This window comes from Diadema antillarum, unplaced genomic scaffold, assembly GCF_040938485.1.
Source record: "Diadema antillarum isolate AM-2024a unplaced genomic scaffold, OU_Dant_1.0 scf00000224, whole genome shotgun sequence".
NCBI classification, from domain to species: domain Eukaryota; kingdom Metazoa; phylum Echinodermata; class Echinoidea; order Diadematoida; family Diadematidae; genus Diadema; species Diadema antillarum.
The window spans coordinates 605460-630508 of NW_027271113.1; the positions used below are offsets into that span (position 1 = coordinate 605460).

The following is a 25049-nucleotide window of genomic DNA, read 5'->3' on the forward strand; positions in this document are numbered from 1 at the left end:
ACAATGTAGTTGTAGAGTTGTTTAAAGTTATTAGGTTATTAATCAAATTAGAAACTTTAATTTGATAGTGTCAATATAATGATGAGATAGATATGACGATGTATAAATCAAATTCATGGCTTCTAATGGTATCAGTTATGATATTGTATGTATGTTAGTTTTTCTCCAATTAACCTCTACTTGTAATAAGTTTTTTATTTCACTTGTGTGTCATTTTCTAGACGGTTATTTTGGTATTATAGTTCTCTACAGACGATTAGACACATCAGCATCACACCTATTATTATCATGATTGACATATTTGTCTTCCTTCTATTAAGATGCACATAATTCTTTATCGTGCTATCTTTTTGTGCTAAATAACTACATGTATATTTCGTTATATATTTATTCTCAATACAATTTGTTTGGGTGAAGTGCTTTCGAGCAACAATCCATACCACTTTTGTCAACCAAGACCAGCATGCAGTGCATGTAGTTTCCTTTCTTTCCTTTCTGCATTTATTTCCTGTGCCATTAAATGTGTAATGTATTTGCATTAGTACAGTTGTATTTTGTATTGTTTGTATACTTGTGTCAGGAAGGTGGTGATACCTCCCTGTCTGTCTCTTTGTCAAATAAATGAAAAATAATAACACGTAAAAGCAACTGCCTATAAGGGAAGTTTGATCCTCAGAAGCTGTGCTGTAATATCACAGTAATCATGACAAAAATAAGTGTTCCACTAAGGTACACTTTGTGCATACATCTCTTACATTTGTACAACTGTATACATGTAGTACAATGTAGTGCTATGAAAAGTGCTGGATCAGATCGGAGTTGATGCAGCTATCCTTCAACAAATTAGGACATTGGATAGGAGTCACACATTTCACATCTACTAGTATTTGTCATTGAAGGGTGCACAAACAAAAAACTTCGAGGGGATATATGAAGGCTGTTAGATTATGCCAGACTACATTTACTGCAGACATGCCGAGAATGTATAGTTCTCTGTTCTCAAATATTAAAGACTGTAAATAACAGAGACTGAAAATGCTAAAAGAACCCAACAGAGAATCAGCAACGTGTTTCCCGACGTCTAAAATGCATCAAGAACCATCCCTTTGAAACAATTGATCACGAATACTGTATTATGTCGGCTATCGCAAACTTATAGACGCACGTTATGGTAACTATTGAACGCAAAACTACTGCAGTATATCATACAGGAGTGGCCCTGAGGGGTTGCTAAACCTTTACACCGTGTAGCTTGTGAAAATTGTCATCCTTGGCATCACGACTACTCTGGGAATAATTGACTCAACAAGATACCATCCTACTGAGCTACTGAATTATTTTGTATGGAGTTGGAAGACGCAGAATCTCCACTACAGTGGATACAAAACAGTAACGAAAACCTTCTAGTGTTCTCTAAGAAACGGGAAAGAACAGTCTATTAATATGCAAGTTGAGAATGCATTTTTTTTTAAATATTACAGTTTATTTGCCTTAAAATTACAACATACATGAAAATGGGATGTGCCCACATTGTCCAAAAATTTTTGAAACGACTATTCACATTTCGTGTGAACATCATGACATGTGAACATTTTGTGAGTCTGTTTTGCATGCATAACCAATCTTAGCGAAGCAGAGATGTACATGCACCCACATACACATACACATACACAATATACGTAAAAAGTACAAAGAAAAACAAAATCTGCTGGATTTTTTTTTTTCAAAAGCAACAGTGGTTTTGTTTAAAAGAGGGATGGTGGTGTGTTAATTAATACACTGACTCAATGAGTGGCTTTACTCAGTAAATATTTTTGGGGCATTGTGTGTGGTACTTTGTAGTGTATACTGTACAAGTATTTGGTAGTTACGCTTTATATTTCTACCTTCCACGATGCCTCCTGATATGTACTCGGACAAAAACCAAACCCAAAACCAAAACAAGTAAACAAATTTGCCGTTTTGAGGATGCATGAGATTTTCTCCCAAGACAATCTAATACACTGTACATGTATATCCACTGTAAACTCTCCCTTTACAAATGATAGATACAATATAATATAGGTCTATTCGCCTCCATGGATTTCTTTTTCTTTGTATTACAAATACAATTTAATGATATATGAGATTTTGTACCAGGACAATCCTATACCTAGCTTCACTGTAAACTCCCCCTTTCAAAAAGGAATACACAATTTGATACATACTTTGTAAATGTAGTAGGAATACTTTTTTTTAATACAATGCAACAAAATAATATACAGGCTATACAAAATTCACAGTATACATTTCCTTTTGCCCATATCATAAAAACCAGGCTAACAAGAAGTCACTATACACACTGTATGAATAAAAATGAGTAACAGAAGTCTGAAAATGCAAAACACATATCTATTCAAGATTGTCAGTTCACTGGCAAGAATTTTCACAGAGAGTCATTGTCACAGCTTGTCATGGGTATACCTTGGCTAAACTATACACAACCCATGTCCAAAGGGATGACTGGGGAGGAGACTGGTGAAATGTCATCTGCATCCTCTTCGTCTTGATCAACCGGTGTTGCCTGGGAGATGACACCTGCTGTGGTACCGGCAGAGATGCCTCCGCTGGGCTGGGAGATGGGAGGAGGAGGAGGTTGGTGCAGGAGAGCATCAGGGGCCTGGGATTGAGAGCAGCTGCTCCTAGGCTGAGAGCCGCAACGCCGAGTGGCTGGAGTGAATGTGGCAGCAGGGGGGAGGTCTGGCTGCTGGATGCCCTGGCTACCACCAGATGCCGCAGAGGATGGCTCAGTGGTATTGGAGACTTCTGATGAGCTGGTGGACTGCAGGTATTTCATGGATATTCCAAACACCTCTGTCTGGAAGGACCTGAAATGCTTGCTGGGGACCTGATGGACAACAGAACGTAGCCACGCAGCAAAGATTTCCCTCTCCGATGACTGCTCCGCAGACTCACTGATCTAATAAAGATAAGATTACATATCGCATTTCAACCAATAAAGGTCTGGGGAAATAGAAATTGTCATTATGTAAAGAAATTGACACTTGATCACTGTATATCTTTCATTGACCAAAATTTCCATGGAATATACTGTAGATCAAATTCCTTAGATCTCTGCAAAATCTGAAGAAATTTAGAAACATTTCCCAATTTGAGAGAAAATTTTAAAAGATGTTTTATCACATGCAATTAAAGATATGACATTTTTTTTATTCTCAAGAAATAGAAAATTAGTGGTTCGGCTCTTTCTGGGAGACCTGGGTTATACACACACACACACACACACACACATATACATATAAATACATGTATACATGTGTATCTGTATACCCATATTATCAAATGACAAAGAATGCATCAACTGTAAATTATATCTATTTAATTATAATCATCCTCATTTATGAATTTGAAAAAAATACATTACTGTATAATGAAGAAAGCTACTAGGCATCATTATATTTTTCATGCATCTCATAATTCTTTATAACTGAAAGTACAAAGAAAACATTACTGAAACCAAGGCTTTTTAATGCCAGATCTCAGAGAAACAATATTAACCCATTGAGGACGAGTCCCAAGTATACTCGGGCAGTTGTCTATGGGAAATGCGTGTTGTAGCAAAATCAAACCGTCCTCAACGGGTTAATGCAAGGCAGTATGTTGATGCCGACACAGTCGAGTACAGTGAGAATACAGTGACTAGTCTGTCTGTGAGGAGGATGACTGATTTGGTGTGAATGAACAATGTTTGTGTACTCTGTAGAGAATATTACAGGCAAATTGTGTGGGTTCTGAGTTTAAAATCAGTGTTTATTCATCATAACCATTGGATGAAAAAAAAAATCTTCACTGCATGCACACGTCCAGATGATATGTAGACAGTTCTAGATAAGAGAAGACAGGATAATGGAGGTTGGACTATACGTACTACACATCTAGCTTTCACGCATCTGAATGCTCACCTGAACTTTAGAAATCCTAATCACAAATTCTGTTTACATGTACACTTTCTTTCATATTCATTATTTTGCATAAATACAGCTGTATAGAGCTTGACATTTTCATCATTTCTAATTCAATTCAATACAATTTTGCAATTTACACCTACAATTCTTAGAGGCCTAGGGCAGCAATGTGTTTGTGTTATATTGGTCACCACTCTTAAAATGAAAAAAGAAAAATCAACTCTTCATACTGTCTTACACATATTTCTACTCTAAAATTAAGTTGGACTAATATGAAATTCAGGAAGTATATTATCTTTCTTCTAATTTTTTCTTTTTATCAATCACCAACAATATCACACTCTTAGTGATATGAAAACAAAAGAACTGTTTAACTAGAAATGTCGCTATGGCGACTGGTATGCCTCCGCCATAATGCATGATTCTCCTAATAGGTCTATAGTATATGTCAACAATGTCTGATTACATTTTCACAAAACTGGCAAAATATTAAAATGACATGTTTGTCACAAATGTGTTGAATGTTCATCTTCCTTGACCTATGTTTAATTGGATGAATAGGAGAGCATGTATTAGGGGATTAAAGAACTTTAACTTGACTTTGACCCTTTCATAAGTTTATGCATTGAGTAATTTTCAAGGTATGAAGAAAAAATGCAATTTCTGTATTGAACAGTAAATTGTTCATTTCATCAGGCCTTTGACCCTAGGATTTATAAGAGAATCACTGTCAGGCAGAACATACATAAATATGTACTAAGTTTCAAGATAACTTGAGCGACTTCTGAGATATAGAGAAAGAAGTAAGTTCAGCACTTTCACTTGATCTTTGACCGTTTGACCTTCTTCGCAAAAAAAAAAAAATCAAAGAGAATCTCAATTGGATTATACACGCATATATCAAGTTTAAAAAAAAAAAAATAATCCTGCTGGCATTGCATAAATATAAGGGAAATAGTAAAATTTTGAAGTATTTCCCTTGACCTTTGACCCCATGAACCCCAAATTCCCTAGATAACCACTGCCAGTCTGTACATGCACTTTGTTCCATGAAAATACCTTTAACAATTTCCAAGATACAGAGAAAAAGAGTGACATTATAACATTTTACTTGACCTTTTGATCTTTGACCTCATGACCCCAAACTTTCACCAGAGAATCTTAATTGGGTAATATGTATACACTAAGTTTCAAGAAAATATCTTCAGGCATTGCATAGATATGGGGGAAATAGTGAAATTTTAAGTATTTGACCTTGAATTTTTGACTCTTGACCTTGAGCATGCGCACCCAAAAGTTGATAGGCACAACTTTACCCCCTAATACACATACATGCCAAGCTTAATTACAATACCTCAAAAGGTTTTTTAGTTTCGCTGTCCACAAAATTTATTACAGACGGACGACCCGAAAACATAATGCCTCCGGCACCACTTCGTGGCGGAGGCATAAAAAAAAATGTCTGAAAGGCACTGGCCACATAAGAGGAGAAAAAGATGACAGAAGATAAGCTGAGAGGAGACAATACCAAACATGGCAAAACAAGGACAAGGACGGATTACTCAGAAAGAAGGGCTAAATCACGGACATACCCACTCCTGGGTCCTGGTTCGGGTAAGTGTTGGAGATGTGCCCAGATTCCCCGCAGCGGTAGCACAGATCTAGACAGAAGACATCAAGAACAATATTTTTTTATAACTGACAAGAGCGATTACAGTGGAACTACGTTCCACCAAGAACCCAAAAACCACAATAATTGTACCTTGTTATATCAGCTTTCTCACTACAGCAGAGTACAAAAACAAACAATTTCAAGAGTTGGGATCTGCAAAACCACCTTGTTATAAGAGGGTTTACCTTTTTTTTTTTTTTCATACAACCTCTATATAACAAATTTCCACTGTACTTCACATAAGTTACAAGGTGCTTTAACACCCACGTGCCTAACCATACTTGCCTTCAGTAGTATGTATGACTCGCTTGTAACAATATATCATTTATGAGTCCTAGATCTCAGCAAGAAGGAGATATGTGCTATGAAAGATTTTTATCAGTTGTCTCCCCCTCTGTACAGATGTATTTGCAAGATTACAATTTGCTGATCTATATTTTGAACAACCAACATATTGCAAAATTCTTAAATAATCTCTTGCTTTAATTCACGGATCTAGGTCTTTTGCAATGCCTCATGAGGTAAAAATGAAATGGCCTTCTGTTACCATCTGTAAGACCTCGTTTACAGTGCGGGGCTGGGCCGAGCCACGGTCAAGCCCCGGCTGAGCCCAGCAATTTTATCCGTTTACACTGCCGGGCTCGGCCGCGCTTTTAATTCAAACCTTTGAATATTTTGTCGTAGTGGCACTCTGTTTGTAAACAAACGCAATTTGGTGTAGTCTGGTTTTCAGACCCTTTGCCAACTGGATTCAGTGGCGACTTCGTTCGGGCAAAGGCCTTTGCCGAAGGAAAAATCCTTTGCAGGACAAAACCACCTTAAACTATACTAGTTAGACGTTGAAGGGGTTTATATCCTGAATAGCGAAATAGTCCCGGCAGAGGGTCTGGAAGCCAGACTAAAATTGGCCGCGCATTTGGCCCAGTTTGCATTTACACTGAGAAAAGGCCGGGCTGTGGGGCTCGGCCGCGGCCCAGCCCCGCACTGTAAACGGGGTCTAAGGCTTCTAGGATATAATTCTTATCAACCATTTACACTAGTTGTTAACAGAAGAATGCCAAACATGCTGCCTCCCATTTATTTGTCATTGTAATGTTCTGTTATCAACGTGAAGTCCAAGCCAAAACACAATGAGTTATACAACATATACTTGGGCTTTTCATTCTATTCTTCTTCTTTTTTTTTAGGGCATATAGCATACATTTGTATCCTGGTGTAAATACTCTGAAGACAAAACAAACATGACACTGTTTTGGCTGACCATTTAGTTTTTGGAGAGAAAATAGGCGAATGAAACTGAAAACATTCACAATACAAGTTCTACTTACAACTGGATGATCAAATCATGATGTCCTTGGGATATGCAATCCAGACACTCATGAAGAAGGATATTATCCTGCACTTGTCACCCCCCCCCCCCCCCCCCTTCTGATTAGCAAGGCGTTTACTCACTTTCGTTTCCAGCTGCCTGGCAATCCTTGGCAAAGTACCCATACTTGTTGCATCTGTAGCAGTGGACTAGAAAACAAAGAAAATACACAGGGATGGTACATGATTAAAGTAAAGATTCATCTCCATCAAATATAGGCTGCTAGTTGAAACTGCCACATCATGACAAGATACAACATGTAACTTGCAAAATCTTACACATTACAATGATGCTGACAATGCTGAAATAGTAACACTCTGACTTGATATGTTATAGAGCTGCTTTTCAATGTGAGGAAGGCGACCACAGATTTGACTAGAAATGTTGCTATGGCGACTGGTATGGCGACTGGTATGCCTCCGCCATAATGCATGATTCTCCTAATAGGTCCAGATAGTACATGTGGACAATGTGTGATTATATTTTCACAAAATTGGCAAAATACTGAAATGACAAGTTTGTCACAAATGTGTTGAATGTTCACCTTCCTTGACCTAGGTTTAATTGGATGAATAGGAGAGCATGTATTTGGGGATTTAAGGACTTTAACTTGACCAATTCATACATTTATGCATTGAGTAATTTTCAAGGTATGGAGAAAAAGTGCAATTTCTGTATTGAATAGTAAATTGTCACCATTTTCATCTGGCCTTTGACCCTAAAATTCATAAGATAATCACTTTCAGGTAGAATATGCATCTAGATATTATGTAGTAAGTTTCAAGATAACTTGAGCCACTTCCGAGATATGGAGGAAAAAGTTAGTTCAGCACTTTCACTTGATCTTTGACCTTTTGACCTTTGAGGCAAAAAAAAAAACCAAACAAACTTTCCAGAGAATTTCTATTCGGTTACACATGCATACACCAAGTGTAAAAAAAAAATAATCCTGCTGGCATTGCATAAACATGAGGGAAATAGTAAAATTTTGAAGTGTTGCACTTGACCTTTGACCCCTAACCTTTGACCCCATGAACCCTACATTCTCTAGATAATCACTGCCAGTCAGTACATGTATATACTATGTTCCATGAAGATACCTTGAACAATTTTCCAAGGTACGCAGAAAAAAAAAAAGTTTGAATAGTTTTACTTGACCTTTTGGCCTTTTGACCTTTGACCTCATGACCCAAACTTTCACCAGAGAATCTTAATTGGGTAATACAAGTATACACTAAGTTTCAAGAAAATATCTTCAGGCACTGCATAGATATGGTGGAAATAGTGAAATTTTTATGTATTTGACCTTGACCTTTTGACCTTTGACCTTGAGCATGTGCACCCAAAAGTTAATAGGCACAACTTCACCCCCTAATACACATACATGCCAAGTTTCATTAGAATACCTCAACAGGTTTTGATAGTTACCTTGTCAACAAAATTCATTACGGACGGACGGACAACCCGAAAACATAATGCCTCCGGCACCACTTCGTGGCGGAGGCATAAAAATGGAAAGTGTAAGGGTTAAAAAAAAAAAATACACTCACATTCTCAGTGATGCACCCTGCTTTGGCCCCAATGCCCTTGAAACCTCTATTACAAGCAGACGGGATTGCTTGCAGAACCATCTCGTGTCGCTGGGAATATTTTGGTCTTGGACCACCGCCTAAAATAAAAATAAATAAATAAATAGATAAATAACAAATAAGTAACATAGAAACATAAAAATCTATTTTACATTAAATTCAAGAAATATGATTTTTCAATACTAATGTGTCTTCAAGAGAGCTTGATAGTGCAAGATGCATTGAAGAACTCTGAATTCATTGGAATGCCGATCTTTGAGGTCATTTATTTTGTATTGTATTGCATCTCATTCCTAGGTGATCAATTTCCTCTATATTTTGAACATGTTATAGTTGGAAAAAAGGAACCTACAAAAAAATAAGATTTAATATAAATGTATTTGTTGATGTTACATAGATTAAAAAAGACTGGCAATTACTCTCAGATTACATATTACATCTATGAGACATGAATCTTTCTCACACACTGATTGTGCAATGCAATGTTCAATTGTTTTTCGCTCCTGAAACATGATTTTAAAGACAGTCCTTCCCTTTTGCAAGCATCTTTTTTGAAAGAAAAACTGGTGAGAACACTTATGTATTGAAGAAAACACAATTTGGAAACCTCTTGTAAGTTTTGAAGTCAAGAGGGTCTTTATATGATGAGATGAATTGACTGTTTTGATTTAAATATTTTTTTCGTACTACTAAAAAGTACACATTCAAACTACATTTGGACTAGTCTAGGTTTACAGACTTGTGTCATGCACTCATGTAAGTTCTGTAAGTAGTGTGTCGATATTTGCCATCTAGATAAAGTGAAAGAAGCTAGGAAGTCTTTCTTTCTGATAGCTCTGATATTCATATCTTTCGTTAGAACTATAAGTTTTACAGTGCACTCCCGTTATAACGAAATGCTCGGGACCGGCAGTTTTCTTTCAATATAAAGAAATTTCGTTATAACCGAACAAATACAATATATAATGAAAACAAGGAAACCCATATTCTGTTTGCTTAATACTCATCATACACTGGAAAGCTATGTGAAATGTGATGGGAAAACTGTATTACAATAATAAACGCAAGTTCCCCTCAGAAACTGTGCGTGACACAAGGAGCGAACACACAGTGGTGTGAAGTGTTCACCCATGCAGAGACACTATAAATGGTTGTTCCGCTACGTATTTTCGAAAGCAATTTGCATTTCGTTATAACGGAAATTTCGCTATAACCGTGTTCGTTATGAGCGAATTTTGTACCATAGACTTTAATGGTGATAATTTTGGGACCACAAGATTTACTTCGTTATAACGAAATTTCGTTATAACCGTGTTCGTTGTAACGGGAGTGCACTGTATATTGAAATCACAGGAGGATAAATGGACACAGCTGTGCCTTGTACACAGAATATGTTACGATAATAATTTAGTGCATTATTTGAATTTTAACGGCCAAGAGCCTTCAAATAATACATAAATGTTGTAGCTTCCTAATTAGTCTTGCCATTCTATTGGAAGTAATCATGTTCTGTGCCATTTGGCAGGGAAGGGATGCAAAAGGGATGACCCATCTTTACGCGTCAATATTGCTAATTGGAAATCATTAAATCATTATACCGGCATGTGATTTTTTTAACTCTGGAATGAAAATTGCAATTGTTAGTAATTCATTTTTTTTTTTCAATTGGCTTCATATCTATGACCATACTAGTCATGTCCTTATCTCCATTAGTTCAAATCATCTCAGACTTGTATACCATTAAGAATTATATAGAGTTCTCACCTGTCATAGCTCGCTCATCCCTGTATTTTTTAGCTCTGGAAAGCATTTTTTGCCAGAGATCCCGGAGGTGGTCCCCAGGAGATTTCTTTCCTCTTGAGAGGGGAAAGCCTTGGCTTCCCATCACCACGGCTGCCTTGTTCCAAGCTTCACGGAGTCGTCTTTTTGGCTGAATCAAGCATACAAATTCAAAATACAGATATCACAAAGTGCATTATACAATTTTTAAGATGAAGACCTACTCATCACTATACAGTGTGCATGAAAGCTAGAGTAGACACTCATGAGAAGTCCTATCCTATATTATGAGGTGTGATTCATCTTCATGAGTTCTAGCTTGGCTTCTTGTCAATTACATTAGGTCCTATAGTAATAATAAAGGGAATATTTCTCTGCTGAATGAGCACTTGCCCTTTCAGTAAAACACACTAAATTTGCTTTACCTACAGAAAGCATATGGTCCTTCACCTCTTTTAGAACTTTTTAAACAATATTTCAAGACCTTACATATGAAATCAAATTATATTTATCATTTCTCAAACAGCATCCCATCTTTAAAACCTTAGTAATAGGATGGACAATTCAAGCTCTAACACTTCTCTTCAGTAAGACTTTAAAGAATACTTACATTGGGTTTGTCACTCTTAGGATGAAGCTCTTCATAATGCTCCTTCACATAGGAGCAGAGGAGCTGAACTTTAGCACCCGACAACTTAGCTCTTCCAGTTTCCTATACAAGAAAAAAAAAAAAAGAAGAAGCAAAGATGAAAATGTGTTCTTTCCCTTCCCTCCCCTTGGCACTCCAAGGGGGCTATCCTAGGAATTCCCATAGAGAAATTATATCTTTTTTTTTGCCTACAAAGATATCCAGATACAATAAAGCTTGACTGTAAATGCACAAATCTTGATTGAAAAGCACAAATTTCTCCATATTTCCCCTTGGTGGCCCTCCCCCTGGGGGCCCTCCCCTGGGGGCCACATGCACAACATTAATTTCATGAAGCACCTTAGGACCCTACCCCTAAGGATGATCCCCACCAAGTTTGATTAAAATCTGCCCACTAGTACTGAAGAAGAAGATGAAAATGTGTTTTTACCCCCTTGGTTCCCACCTCTCAAATTTTCACCCCCTTTTCGGGACCAAATGGCATCATCATCTATAATCTTCATAAATAAAGGTACATGTATATCAACATATCTAGACTGTACTGCTATTGGGTCTGGAGAAGAAGATTTTCAAAGTTTACCCCATTTTTTCACCTTGGGAGCACCCCCCTCGGCCCCCTCTAGTGGCCACACGCTCCACATGAATAATTTTGGGTCCCTACCCCCTAAGGATGATCCCAACCAAGTTTGGTTGAAATCTGCCAACCCGGTTCAGAGAAGAAGAAGAAAATGTAAAAAGTTGACGCACGATGCACAACAGACAGCAGACGAAAAACAAGGTACATTGTAAAATGATATCTGAAAGGGGATGAAAGTTCTTACCTGGCCTTTGAGTGTTACCAGGTTGTTTTCAAAGGTTTCATGTTTCCTGACCAGAAACAAGACTGAGTTGACCTTCTTTCCCAAGTCCTCGGGGATGATAGCATACTTCTCCTACGAGCAAACAAATGATGTGGAACATCTCGCTCAGTCACAAATATAGACTTAAGGATCAAAAGTTGTGGTGACCATCAACTCCCCAAGGCACATCTACCACCCAAGTTTCGTCACAAACGGACTTATGTATCAAAAGTTATGACCCATAATCGAAATGTGCCCTTAAAAACTTAACAGTGGGCTCGAAAAGTTCATTGACCCCAGTCTGTCACCTTTGACCTTGTAGTGACTGTGAACTCCCTAAGGTACATCTACCATCCACATTTAGTCACAAATAGACTTACGGATCAGAAGTTATGGTCCATAATCGAAACGCGCCCTAAAAACTTAACATTCTGCCCTAAAAGTTCATTAACCCCTGCCTGTGACCTTTGACCATGGTGATTATCAACTCCCCAAGGAACATCTACCATACAAGTTTCATCACAAATAGACTTTGGGAGCAATAATCAAAACGTGCCCATAAAACTTAACATTGGGCCCTTAAAGTTCATTGACCCCTGTCTGTGACCTTTGACCTTGTGGTGACCATCAACTCCCAAAGGTTCATATACCTTCCAAGTTTGGTTTCAAATAGACTTAGGGATCAGAAGTTATGGTCCATCAATCGAAACACGCCCTAAAAACTTAACATTGGGCCCTTAAAGTTCATTGACCCCTGTCTGTGACCTTTGACCCTGTGGTGACCATCAACTCCCCAAGGCACATCTACCATCCAAGTTTCATCACAAACGGACTTATGGATCAAAAGTTATTACCCATAATCGAAATGTTCCCGTTAAAACTTAACAGTGGGCCCGAAAAGTTCATTACCCCAGTCTGTCACCTTTGACCTTGTGGTGACTGTGAACTCCCCAAGGTACATCTACCATCCAAGTTTGGTCACAAATAGACTTGTGGATCAAAAGTTATGGTCCATAATCGAAATGCGCCCTAAAAACTTAGCATTGGGCCCTAAAAGTTCATTGATGACCCCTGCCTGTGACCTTTGACCTTGGTGATCATCAACTCCCCAAGGAACATCTACCATCCAAGTTTCATGACAAATAGACTTAAGGAGGGACGGACGACAGACGGACGGAGGACGGACGGACAGACGCCGCAGGCGATCCCTTAGTCTCCTCTCACTTCCGGTGGGCTCGACAAAAATCACCCATACCTACAGTGCTAGATCTATACCTATGTTGTGATATTCTAATCTAAATCTATAAGTGTAGATCTACACCTACAATGTATGTTACCAAGGAGCAAATTTGCTCACTTTTTATTTTTCAAATTCACATTTTTGTTTACAAGTTCACAAAAGTATTCTGACCTCTAGAACTAGGTCTGGATCTATGCACGTAGTTCTTGAAACATTCAAATATTGATTTTTTTATTACAAAAATAGTTTATCAAAATTAGAAATTTATATGCACATTTCAGCTGTTAGTGTCAAGATGCAATTTTGGTTCATCTTTTCTATAAGTTGTATGTAGATGTGGTCAGTATAGCTTGCCTTCACTGAACACATGGTAGGTAATACAGTGTAGGTGTGGTATTACTATTAACCACACTTACCAGTAGTATTACTAGCACTACATACCGTCTTCAGTTATAGTATGGCTATACAGTATACTGACCACCTAAATACACATATTTATTTTAATCCCATCTTGCCCTGCATGGGTCATTACTAGGATCCTGTCATGGGCCTTTTATTCTTTCTGTTTTTTTTTTTTTATTGGATATATTGTTACCTCTGTCTCATTTCTCTTCTGTTCCTTTATCATTTACAAGGCAATCGCCAAATTGTGTCTCGCCCATTCGCGTACAAGGAATTAATATTTTTTATAACTCCCAGAAGTTAATTGACCTGCTTATGACCTTTGACCTTGTGGTGACCTTCAATACCCTAAGGGACATTTACCATCCAAGTTTGGTCACAAACGGACAAAGGGATCAAAAGTAATGAGCCATAATCGAAACGCGCCATAAAAACTTAACATTGGGTCCTAAAAATTTGTTGACCCCTTTCTGTGACCTTTGACCTTGTGATGACCTTTAACTCCCCAGGGGACATCTACCGTCCAAGTTTGGTCACAAACGGACATAGGGATCAAAAGTTATGAGCCACAATCAAAACGCGCCCTAAAAACATAGCATTGGGCCCTAAAAGTTTGTTGACCCCTGTCTGTGACCTTTGACCTGTGACGACCTTCACCTCCCCAAGGGACATGTTCCATCCAAGTTTGGGCACAAACGGACAAAGGGATCAAAAGTTATGAGCCATAAACAAAATGCACCCTAAAAACTTAACATTGGGCCCTAAAAGTTTGTTGACCCCTGTCTGTAACCTTTGACCTTGTGGTTACCTTCAACTTCCCAAGAGACATCTACCATCACCCAAGTTTGATTGCCATTGTAGCAACATGTGCTGAGTTATGTGTGATAAGAGAGTCTTGCAAGTAAACTTTAACGTATGACCTCAAATGACCTTTGACCTTATCATGTGACCTCTTACGGCACCATAACATGAAGGTACCCCCAGTGCATCTATGACCCAAGTTAGGTTGTAATCCAAGCAACTTATGTGAAGTTATTTGTCAAAAGAGAGTCTTGCAGGTAAACTTTAACATAGAAAAGAGGGTCTCGCACATACCCTTTAATATATGACCTCAAATGACCTTTGACCTCATCACATGACCTCTGACAACACCATAACATGAAGATACCCCTAGTGCTTCTATCACCCAAGTGTGGCTGCCATTGCTGTAACAGTTGCCAAGTTATGCATCATAAGAGAGTCTTGCAGGTAAACTTTAACATTTGTGACGGACGACTTACGACGGACGGACGACGGACGACGGACGGACGACGGACGGACGACGGACGGACGACGGACGGACGACGGACGACGGACGGACGACGGACGGACGACGGACGACGGACGGACGACAGAGGGACGACGGACGGACGCCATTTGGATCCCTTAGTCTCGCCTTCACCTCCGGTGGGCGAGACAATAATGAGATCAATGAAGTGATGATTAAAAAACACAGAAAAACTGCATGACCAGAGACAGAGTTGCATTTTGACAGCTGAATAGTGCACATGTGCATACATTTCACATTCTGCTAAACTATTTTGTGGTAAAAATCAATAGACCCTAGGGTATTTGAATGATACAAGTACTTTAACATAGTAATAATTTTGTGAACTTGTAAATTAACCACATAAAAAAATAATAAAAATAATAAAGACAAGGAAAAGTAGAAATTACGCGGTGCGTAATATATGTCCCAGCCGGAAGTTTAAATCTTTGGATTTAATTTATCATTATATTTCTAATACATCACTTTTTTTCACACTTATCACAAACAAAATAATTTTAAGAATAAATGTGAAATAAACATAATAAACTGTCCTTTGCACTGGTTCACTCAACCAGCTAACCGCGCGCTGTCTTGTAATCGTATAATCACGATAATCTTGCCAACCCAGCTATGTACACTACGTTTTGCAGGCTTCTCAGTTATCAGTACAAAGGCCTAGGCCACTCATATACACGGAGGGCAGGTGGGACCATTTTGGTGGGGCCACATTCATGAGTACAGTGTATTTGACAATTTATACTGTGGAAGAAAGCCCAACCCGGGGAAGTCTTCCCGGCAGGACTTCCATATGTACCCCCCGCTATGTGTCATGTACATTTAAGTAATGTAAATAAGTTTAGGTGACTTTGGGATTAGGGTTAGAGTTTACTCAGTTTAGGACTAGGGTTAGGGTTAGGGTTAGGGTTAGGGTTAGGGTTAGGGTTAGGGTTAGGGTTAGGGTTAGGGTTAGGGTTAGGGTTAGGGTTAGGGTTAGGGTTAGAGTTAGGGTAACATTGATCTCGGTGTCCTAGGGAAATGCGGACTTCAGAGGAAGCTCATAGCTCATACAACAATGTACAATGTAGAGTGTTGTCTAGGTGTATAATAGCTAGTGGGGGGTACATACCCTAACAAAAAAGTCCTGTGGTACTCCCTGTGGTACTTGTCGGTACCACACAATGTACCACACACTTGTAATGTTACCACAGGAACTGTGTGGTACTGTACCACAGGCTTGTAGGGTACTCCCTGTAGTACTTGTCAGTACCACACAATGTACCACATAAATAAATGTTACCACAGGACCTGTGTGGTACTGTTTTACAAGCTCATGTGGTACTCCCTGTGGTACTGGTTGGTACCACACAATGTACCACACAAATATATATTAACACAGGAACTGTGTGGTACTGTGTCACAGGCTCGTGTGGTACTCTGGGATGTACCACAGGGCAGTACCACAGAACATTACCACAGGAAAGTACCACAGGACAGTACCACAAGACAGTATACTCACAAATTGTCCTGTGGTATTTTGGGACGTATACCACACGACAGTACCACAGGACAGTACCACATGAATTGTCCTGTGGTATTTTGGGACGTACCACAGGAGAGTACAACAGGAAAGTACCACAGGATAGTACCACAGGACAGTACCACACGACTTGTTCTGTGGTATTTCAGGACGTACCACAGGACAGTACCACAGGGCAGTTCCACAGGACAGTACCACAGGAAATTATCACAGGATAGTACCACAGGACAGTACCACAGGAATTGTCCTGTGGTATTTTGGGACGTACCACAGGACAGTACCACAGGACAGTACCTCACGACTTGTCCTGTGGTATTTTGGGATGTACCACAGGACAGTACCACAGGACAGTACCACAGAGTAGTACCACAGGAAAGTACCACAGGATAGTACCACAGGACAGTACCACACGACTTGTCCTGTGGTATTTTGGGACGTACCACAGGGCAGTACCACAGGACAGTACCACAGGAAAGTACCACAGGATAGTACCACAGGACAGTATCACAGGAATTGTCCTGTGGTATTTTGGGACGTACCACAGGACAGTACCACAGGATATTACCACAGGACAGTACCACAGGATATTACCACAGGACAGTACCTCACGACTTGTCCTGTGGTATTTTGGGATGTACCACAGGACAGTACCACAGGGCAGTACCAAAGGACAATACCACAGGGCAGTACCACAGGACAGTACCACAGGAAAGTACCACAGGATAGTACCACAGGACAGTACCACAGGAATTGTCCTGTGGTATTTTGGGACGTACCACAGGACAGTACCACAGGACAGTACCACAGGATATTACCACAGGACAGTACCTCACGACTTGTCCTGTGGTATTTTGGGACGTACGACAGGACAGTACCACAGGACAATACCACCGGGCAGTACCACAGGACAGTACCACACGACTTGTCCTGTGGTATTTTGAGATGTACCACAGGGCAGTACCACAGGACAGTACCACAGGATAGTACCACAGGACAGTACCACATGACTTGTCCTGTGGTATTTTGGGACATACCACAGGACAGTACCACAGGAATTGTCCTGTGGTATTTTGGGACGTACCACAGGACAGTACCACAGGGCAGTACCACAGGACAGTACCACAGGATAGTACCACAGGACAGTACCACACGACTTGTCCTGTGGTATTTTGGGACGTATCACAGGACAGTACCACAGGAAAGTACCACACGATAGTACCACAGGACAGTACCACATGACCTGTCCTGTGGTATTTTGGGACGTACCACAGGACAGTACCACACGAATTGTCCTGTGGAATTTTGGGACGTACCACAGGACAGTAAAATACCACAGGACAGTACGACAGGAATTCCTGTGGTAATTGTCGATGTATACCACAGGAGAGTACCACAGGAACTGTCCAAAATCCCACAGGAAAATCATAATATGGTGCTATTCCACACAGAAGTACCACACAGCAAATTAAATCCGTAAGTACCACAGAAAAATGCCACAGGATATTCTTTTCTTTTTTTTTTCTTACATTTTATACCAGAGGACTATCACATCAGGAGAATATCAAACAGCAGTACCACACAGGAGTACCACACAGGAAAATTGTAAGGCAGAATCAACTGAAATTTATAACAAAAATACAAACAAAAAAAGCACATATTAATATTCCTCAATTAATTGATAGATGAGTAATGCTGTGAATTATAGCAATTGATTGGCCATTACTTATCCTGTCCTATACTCCTACAGTATTATCTATTTAGTGAAAGTGCTGATGTAAAGCATGAGAAATTTCATAAGGACTTCTGTGGTACTCCTGTGGTACTCCTGTGGTACTCCTGTGGTACAAATTTTTACATAGCTCATGAATATTCATAAAAAGCACTCTAGATTTGAGAAAATACATATATGACTTAAAAAGTCAAAGTATTAATGATGGAACTTACTTTGAACTTTATGAAAGATTGTCTAATTATGTTATGTTATTCCCAATATCATAGATATTGTTATGAAAGTGTAATTTCATATCTTGATAATAAAGCATAATCGAGTTAGTAACCATGCCTTAATGCTTTACGGATAGACGGCCATATATATATGTACTGATACAGTCGATGGCTACCTAGGAATAGAATATGACTACTGTATATAGATCTATTATAGGACTAGATTAACGGTGTGGAGCCTATTTCACTAGTAAATTATGGCAATAGAATATTACGTTATAGATATAGCACTGGATGTAGGGGTGCTGAACACATGTTGGTGACTGGAGGTAGCTGTAGGTATGTAGCCCGTGTTGGGGCTACTCACTGTTAATACATGTAGGGGCAAGCATGGTATTACCGGACGCATGGTATTACCGGATACGCACATTTTTGCGTACTAATAACATTCTGTACGCGCGAGACTTCGTAGATTAGCCTCACAGAACTTTGTGTGGACCGAAATCGCAAAACACGCCACATAAAAATGTAAAAACACGAAAAAATTCACATTTTACCTCAAATTCATAGTTGAGTGACCCGCACCTCGTTTATAGTTAATATTTATGCATGTTTGAATCACATTTCGCGACTGAAATTCTATGAAATCCCACTCACATACAGGAAAAATGCTGAAGATTCTATTAGAACCAAAAGTTCACTTATCAATATCGGAAATTTGTAGCTATCGTCCTCAAACGCGAACGATGCGGAATAGTTGTGCACGCAACTCATCACCCGCGCGTGCAGCTCCCATAGACAAAGCACGTATACTCTAACCAGTTGTCGATTTCTCGCAAGGTTTTATTTGCGTGAACTGTTCGAAATGGTCAAGACAGACATTTTACTGTAAAATACGAAATTTGAGCCTCATTTGCTGATTTTTTGTGTGTCATCCGCTCGGTGAGAATGTGTACGGTGATTTGTGGGATGAATTGTGATTCTGGTGCAAGGATTAGGTGCGAAAGACCTCGATTATTCGATTACGAAAATCGCGTCCGGTAATACAATGCGATTTTGCACCGCACAAAACACCACTATTTTTAGAGGGGTATGTTTGAAGCATATTTTCTAAAAACTGGAACGAAGAATTGACGTAAGTTGGCTGAATTCGTAATTTCCATGAGTCTGTGAATAAGTGGTGTTATTTTTAGCCGAAATTTCAGTCTATGAGTACGGAATTCAAAGCCACAAAGAAAAGCGTCCGGTAATAGGATGTGCCACCCTACCATTTTGTTAACCAGCTTCCGAATTTAGGCACGACTAATACTACCGAACGCCTTTATGAATGAGTGGGACTCATCTGACGTCGTCATCCAAAGTCTTATAGATCTCATTCTAACACTGGATTTAATTTCTTGAGAAGTAGGCCTACGTCAAATCAAGCTACTACATCTAAATGATAATTATTGAGTTTTAGAAGATTGACTTACAGATAACTCATTCTGCTTGCTCATTTTGGACTAGGATCCGATGGTAGGTGCAATGACGATTATCGCAGCTAAGAGCGTTTATCATCAGCTAAGAGCAAAGAGCGTACAAATACATGTACCGGTACACAGTATTTTGTAGTACTCTAGTACGCTCGCTCACAACATCACAGGCAGGTGCGAGCACCATTTTAGGAAGCAAAGCGATCGATAGCAGCGGGCGGATTTTTACGTGATCCTCTATGGAGAGGTATCTGCCTCCCTTTCAATTTTTCTTTTTCTTTTTAGAGAGGCATACAGGGTAAAAGAAGAACTTCGGACCTCATTACGGCATTTATAAGTACCATTTTTGCCTAAGAAAGAAATATAAATGAAGAAATATTCTTTGATATCCAGTATGTAGTCCCTCAAAATTTGAGCTAACTCCTATTAATGATAATCAAATAAGGAGTATACCCAAACCATGTGATATGCATGAGGGTGCTCAAAACTTCAGAGCCCTCTCCCCCACCCCCTCTCTCTCTCCCTCTCCCTCTCAACTCTTCTCTTGGTCAATGATGTAGACTAATACACCATGATTTTCCCTAGAACAACCAAATCAATGTAGGCGGTCAATACAATTTTCCTTTCTCAGTACAGTCGCTTCCAGAATCGAAGCTGCAGAACACTGTTTTATTTCTTCTTTTGGGGTTATCTTTCTTTCTTTCTTTTTAGTTGATGGGGGAGGGGGGGACATAGGCGCCGGAAGTGGGGGGGGGGGGGGGGGGGGGGCAGGGGGGGGGGGGGGCGGCCGCCCCCCCCCCCCAATCCAAAAAGTGGGGGAGCAAAACGCATTTTTGCCCCCCCCCCCAAAAAAAAAAAGCCCCCCCCCCCAAAAAAAAAAAATAATAATAATAATAAAAATAAATGAATAAACAAAGAAAATAAAATAAATATATATGAATAAAAGGGAAAAAATATGGCTACAAACGGCAGCTTTTGGACTGTAAAATGTCAAAATTTTCAAGCTCGCTCGCATCCAGCAGTTGAGCCCGGTGCGCCTACCCCTTAATTTCTAAAGCGAAAAATATAGCTACGACGGCAGTTGTTGGACTCTAGAATGTCAAAATTTTCAAGCTCACTCGCTTCGCTCGCTCGCATTGAATCGTTATGCCATTCTCCTAATGTTGCTGAAAGTAATTGCTAGTAGTTGCGCCCGATGCCCCCACCCCTTAATTTCCAAAGCGAAAGATAAATATAGCTACAAACGGGAGTTTTGGGACTGTAAAATGTCAAAATTTTCAAGCTCGCTCGCTTCGCTCGCTCGCATTGAATCGTTATGCCACTCTCCTAATGTTGCTGCCAGTTATTGCCAGCAGTTGCGCCCGATGCACCCCCCCCCTTAATTTCCAAAGCGAAAGGTATAGTTACAAACGGGAGTTTTGGGACTGTAACATGTCAACATTTTCAAGCTCGCTCGCTTCGCTCGCTCGCATTGAATCGTTATGCTACTCTCCTAACGTTGCTGCCAGTAATTGCCAGCAGTTGCGCCCGATGCCCCCCCCCTTAATTTCCAAAGCGAAAGATATAGCTACAAACGGGAGTTTTTGGACTGTAAAATGTCAAAATTCTCAAGCTCGCTCGCTTTGCTCACTCGCATTGAATCGTTATGCCATTCTCCTAATGTTGCTGCCAGTAATTGCCAGCAGTTGCGCCCGATGCGCCGCCCCATTAATTTCCAAAGTGAAAGATATAGCTACAAACCGCAGTTTTGGGACTGTAGAATGTCAAACTTTTCAAGCTTGCTCGCTTCGCTCGCTCGCATTGAATCGTTATGCCATTCTCCTAATGTTGCTGCCAATGATTGCCAGCAGTTGCGTCCGATGCACCCCCATTTATTTCCAAAGCGAAATATATTATAGCTACAATTAAAACTCCAGTTTTGGAAGTGTAGAATATCAAATTTTTCAAGCTCGCTCACTTCGCTCGCTCGCATTTTATTGTTATGCCATTCACCTTATGTTACTGACAGTATATAATTTGTCGATCGTTTCACACCGTCATTCCATAATCCATGTGAGGAAAACTTACAATGTTCCTCAATGACTGCATTGTTGAATGTATCACATTCCGTAATGTATTGTAGTCCCATTATTGCTTACGCACACACGCACAAGCATATACAGGCCGTCAAAATTACTTTATGGTTCCCCACGTTTCGACCCACCGTACGCCACTTTACATATATACGTATATATATATATATATATATATATATATATAAATAGATGTGTGTGCGCGCGCGCGCGCGCGCGTGTGTGTGTGTGTGTGTGTGTGTGTGTGTGTATGTGTATATTGTGTAACATATGCATGGTCTAATCTTGAGCCCCCTCCAATGTTTGCCCCCCCCCCCCCAATCCAAAACTGCTTCCGGCGCGCCTGAGGGGGGATACCGTGGATGGGGTAGTGCAGACATCTTGATCTTTTTCGCTGTGTTGCACTTTAAAATTTGTATATCTCTTGTGTTTTTTTTTTTTTGTATACTGATCATAATCATAGCCACACCGGGAACGTATAATCATCACTGCATAATTATTATGACCAGGTCGCTGTGTTTTTCAGCGACACGCATGTCAAATTTCACATACAGTATTTCTTCGTACATTTTGTTGAAAAGTGAAAATAAAATCTGAATTTAAATTTGAATTGGAATTAAAATTAACATGGACCAAACGAATGCGGTGCATGGTATTATTGTTATTTTCTATTATTGTTATGATGCACGGACATGAGGAACAGCCCTTTTGGCTGAATCATGTCATGGAGTAAATAAAACTATTAAAACAAATACAAATTCATTCTTATCAACCATGGCACTCTTCTTCTTGGTATAAATTATCTAATTTATCATAATATTTTGTGATCTTTGTGCGCCATCACCTTACATTTTCACATTACTGATCCCTGAAAACAACGTCTCTTGTTATTCTAACAAAATATCGATTATGTTTGCCCTATAATAGAAAAATATGGGTAAAGTGGACATTGTATTTAAGTATAGTGACGTGTGTGTGTGTGTGGGGGGGGGGGGGGGCGTTGAACGGATATTAATCGGCTTTCTTGGCCGTAATACATTGAGATCGTCTCTCTTGGCCGCAAATCATACCAGGTCTGATCCGAGGACAATGTCATGTCTACGTCACTGCCCCCTCTATACCGTCGGAGCTTTTGGATTTCTCAAGAAGAATTCAACCATCTTTGGTGGGATAATATTTAAAATGTTTTTAATCAAAGAGACTCTGGGACAGCTATAGTGATTGGCTGAATCATGGTATCTGTCACCTCTTGATCTATACATTGTGGGTCTTCACGGTGCACTCTGTCAGCATGTGTGTTGGAAGTCGACGGGGGGCTTAGAGGATGTCTCCCTCCAACACAAGGGAGCTCTTGTATTCTCAGAATTGTTGGTGCACATTTTGGAGGAATATTTCAATTTTTGATAAAAAAAGGAGAGGCAATGTAGGAAAAATGTGGCTAAATTCCTTATTATTCGTGACCTCTCTATTCAAGATTGTCATAATATGAGCGTCAAGAGGTGGACCAAAGGGGCTGGGGAGGGAGCCTGTGCATTTTCAGGATCAAAATTCAACCATGTGATGCACACCTTTGGTGGAGTATCATATGAGAATTTTCAATGTAATATTTGTAATCTTCAACAGCCGCATTGCAGATCATCGTGACAAAATACAGGGGGGGGGGGGAATGATCCTCAAGAAAAAAAAAATCCAGGGGACACGTTCCCCCCTCCCAAAGATGTTTTATAAGACCAAAAGGGCAGGGCGAAAGAGAGAGAGAGAGGGGGGGGGGAGAGAAAGACGTTTCAGTATACTTTTAGCTCGAACTTTGAGGGACTACAGATTCGAAAATAATGGACATTTCTCCATTTTTTCCCATTCTTATAGGCATAAATGATGCTTCTGAATGGGAATTCGAGGTCTTAAACAAAGCTATACCGCTGTTTGCCCCCTTCCATTTAAAAGGAAGAAAATGAAGGGGAGGGAGACGCTCGCGATAACCCAGCGGTTTGCTTCCTAATATGGCCGCCGTTGGGCTCCATGGCGTACTACACCTTGCGTACTACACCTTTTTACGTGTAGAATCGCGCGAGTAGACCCTCCTAGGGTTGTACGCTCTTTGGCTTAGAGTGTGAATGAAATTTGTTGACACTAATTTCTGGCGTCTCGAGTGGTGGGCGTGGCCTAATTTGTCAGAAGGTTCGTCCAACTCGATCGATTGAAAAATAAATATCCACTGACTACTTGTCAGAGAGCTTCGTGAAACGGATCACCTGACAATTTTGGTCAGCGCTGACTATATTGATGAAACATCCTCAGATAGTGCAGCTGAATATGGACAATCCAGCCGTTTTCTCAGATGGAAAATGAAACACACAGCTAACAAACAAACAAACAAACCGGGTGTTTTTGTAACAATTCTGATGCAAAATAATATTGAACAGAAGTCCTGTTTGACCTCGTCTTTATCCATCTGTTTACCTGTCTCTTGTAGTTGTGCATATATAATGTTTTCTATGGTCTAACTACGTACAGTTTCAGTACAAACAAGAAAAAAAAAACTTAATGTGTAATATTGTGTTATTATTATTTATTCACCTGTATAATGCGCAGCTTTCCGCAACGCAGTCATCGATTTCGAAGATGCCGACCTGTTAATCGATACGGGTGAGTGGTCGAGCATTCACCTTGTAACCGAACCCACCGAGCAGTCTTACTTCGACGTTTTGCCGCCTCTGCTGGAAGAAACTGCTCAGAAATTTTACCTCATGTTTCGGGTCACGTCGGAGAGCGCCGCCCACGTCATCTTGGCTCAAGGCTCAAATCGTATCGACTCGTACCATATTGGTCAAAGCGGGGTTTCCACTATCACGATTGGCGCCACGATTGAAATCGTGGTATTGATCGTGTAACAATCGTGATGATCTTATCAGGTCGTATCAGATTGTTAGCTCTTGAGGTCAATCGTAGCAATCGCGTTAATCGTAGAGAAATTTTGGACGGTCCAAAATTTTCTACGATTAACACGATTAATTTTTATCGTGATCATCGCATCAGATCGTCTGGAATCGTATCAAAACGCAGCAAACCTCAATTAATCGTGCTTCTTAATTGTGTTGATCGGGATCGACTCTTTTCACTTCCCTTCCACTTATTTTTTTTTTCACATTTGCCCGTATTTTAATCTCAGATTATATATATTTTGTATTCCGCGAGGTGGTATCATGCATCT

General features: G+C 39.8%; 1 protein-coding gene across 1 annotated transcript; it reads right to left on the bottom strand.

The window, feature by feature from the left end:
• Positions 1-2473: 2473 nt before the first annotated feature.
• On the bottom strand, positions 2474-19821 carry LOC139724628 (uncharacterized). The gene is made up of 8 exons (XM_071635761.1): positions 19767-19821; positions 11845-11955; positions 10985-11086; positions 10360-10525; positions 8557-8675; positions 7090-7155; positions 5558-5626; positions 2474-2959 (listed from the first exon to the last, which is right to left on the bottom strand). Exons 1-8 carry the CDS (start codon positions 19788-19790, stop codon positions 2474-2476), a joined length of 1143 nt encoding a protein of 380 aa, XP_071491862.1. The 5' UTR covers positions 19791-19821.
• Between the last annotated feature and the right edge of the window lie 5228 nt (positions 19822-25049).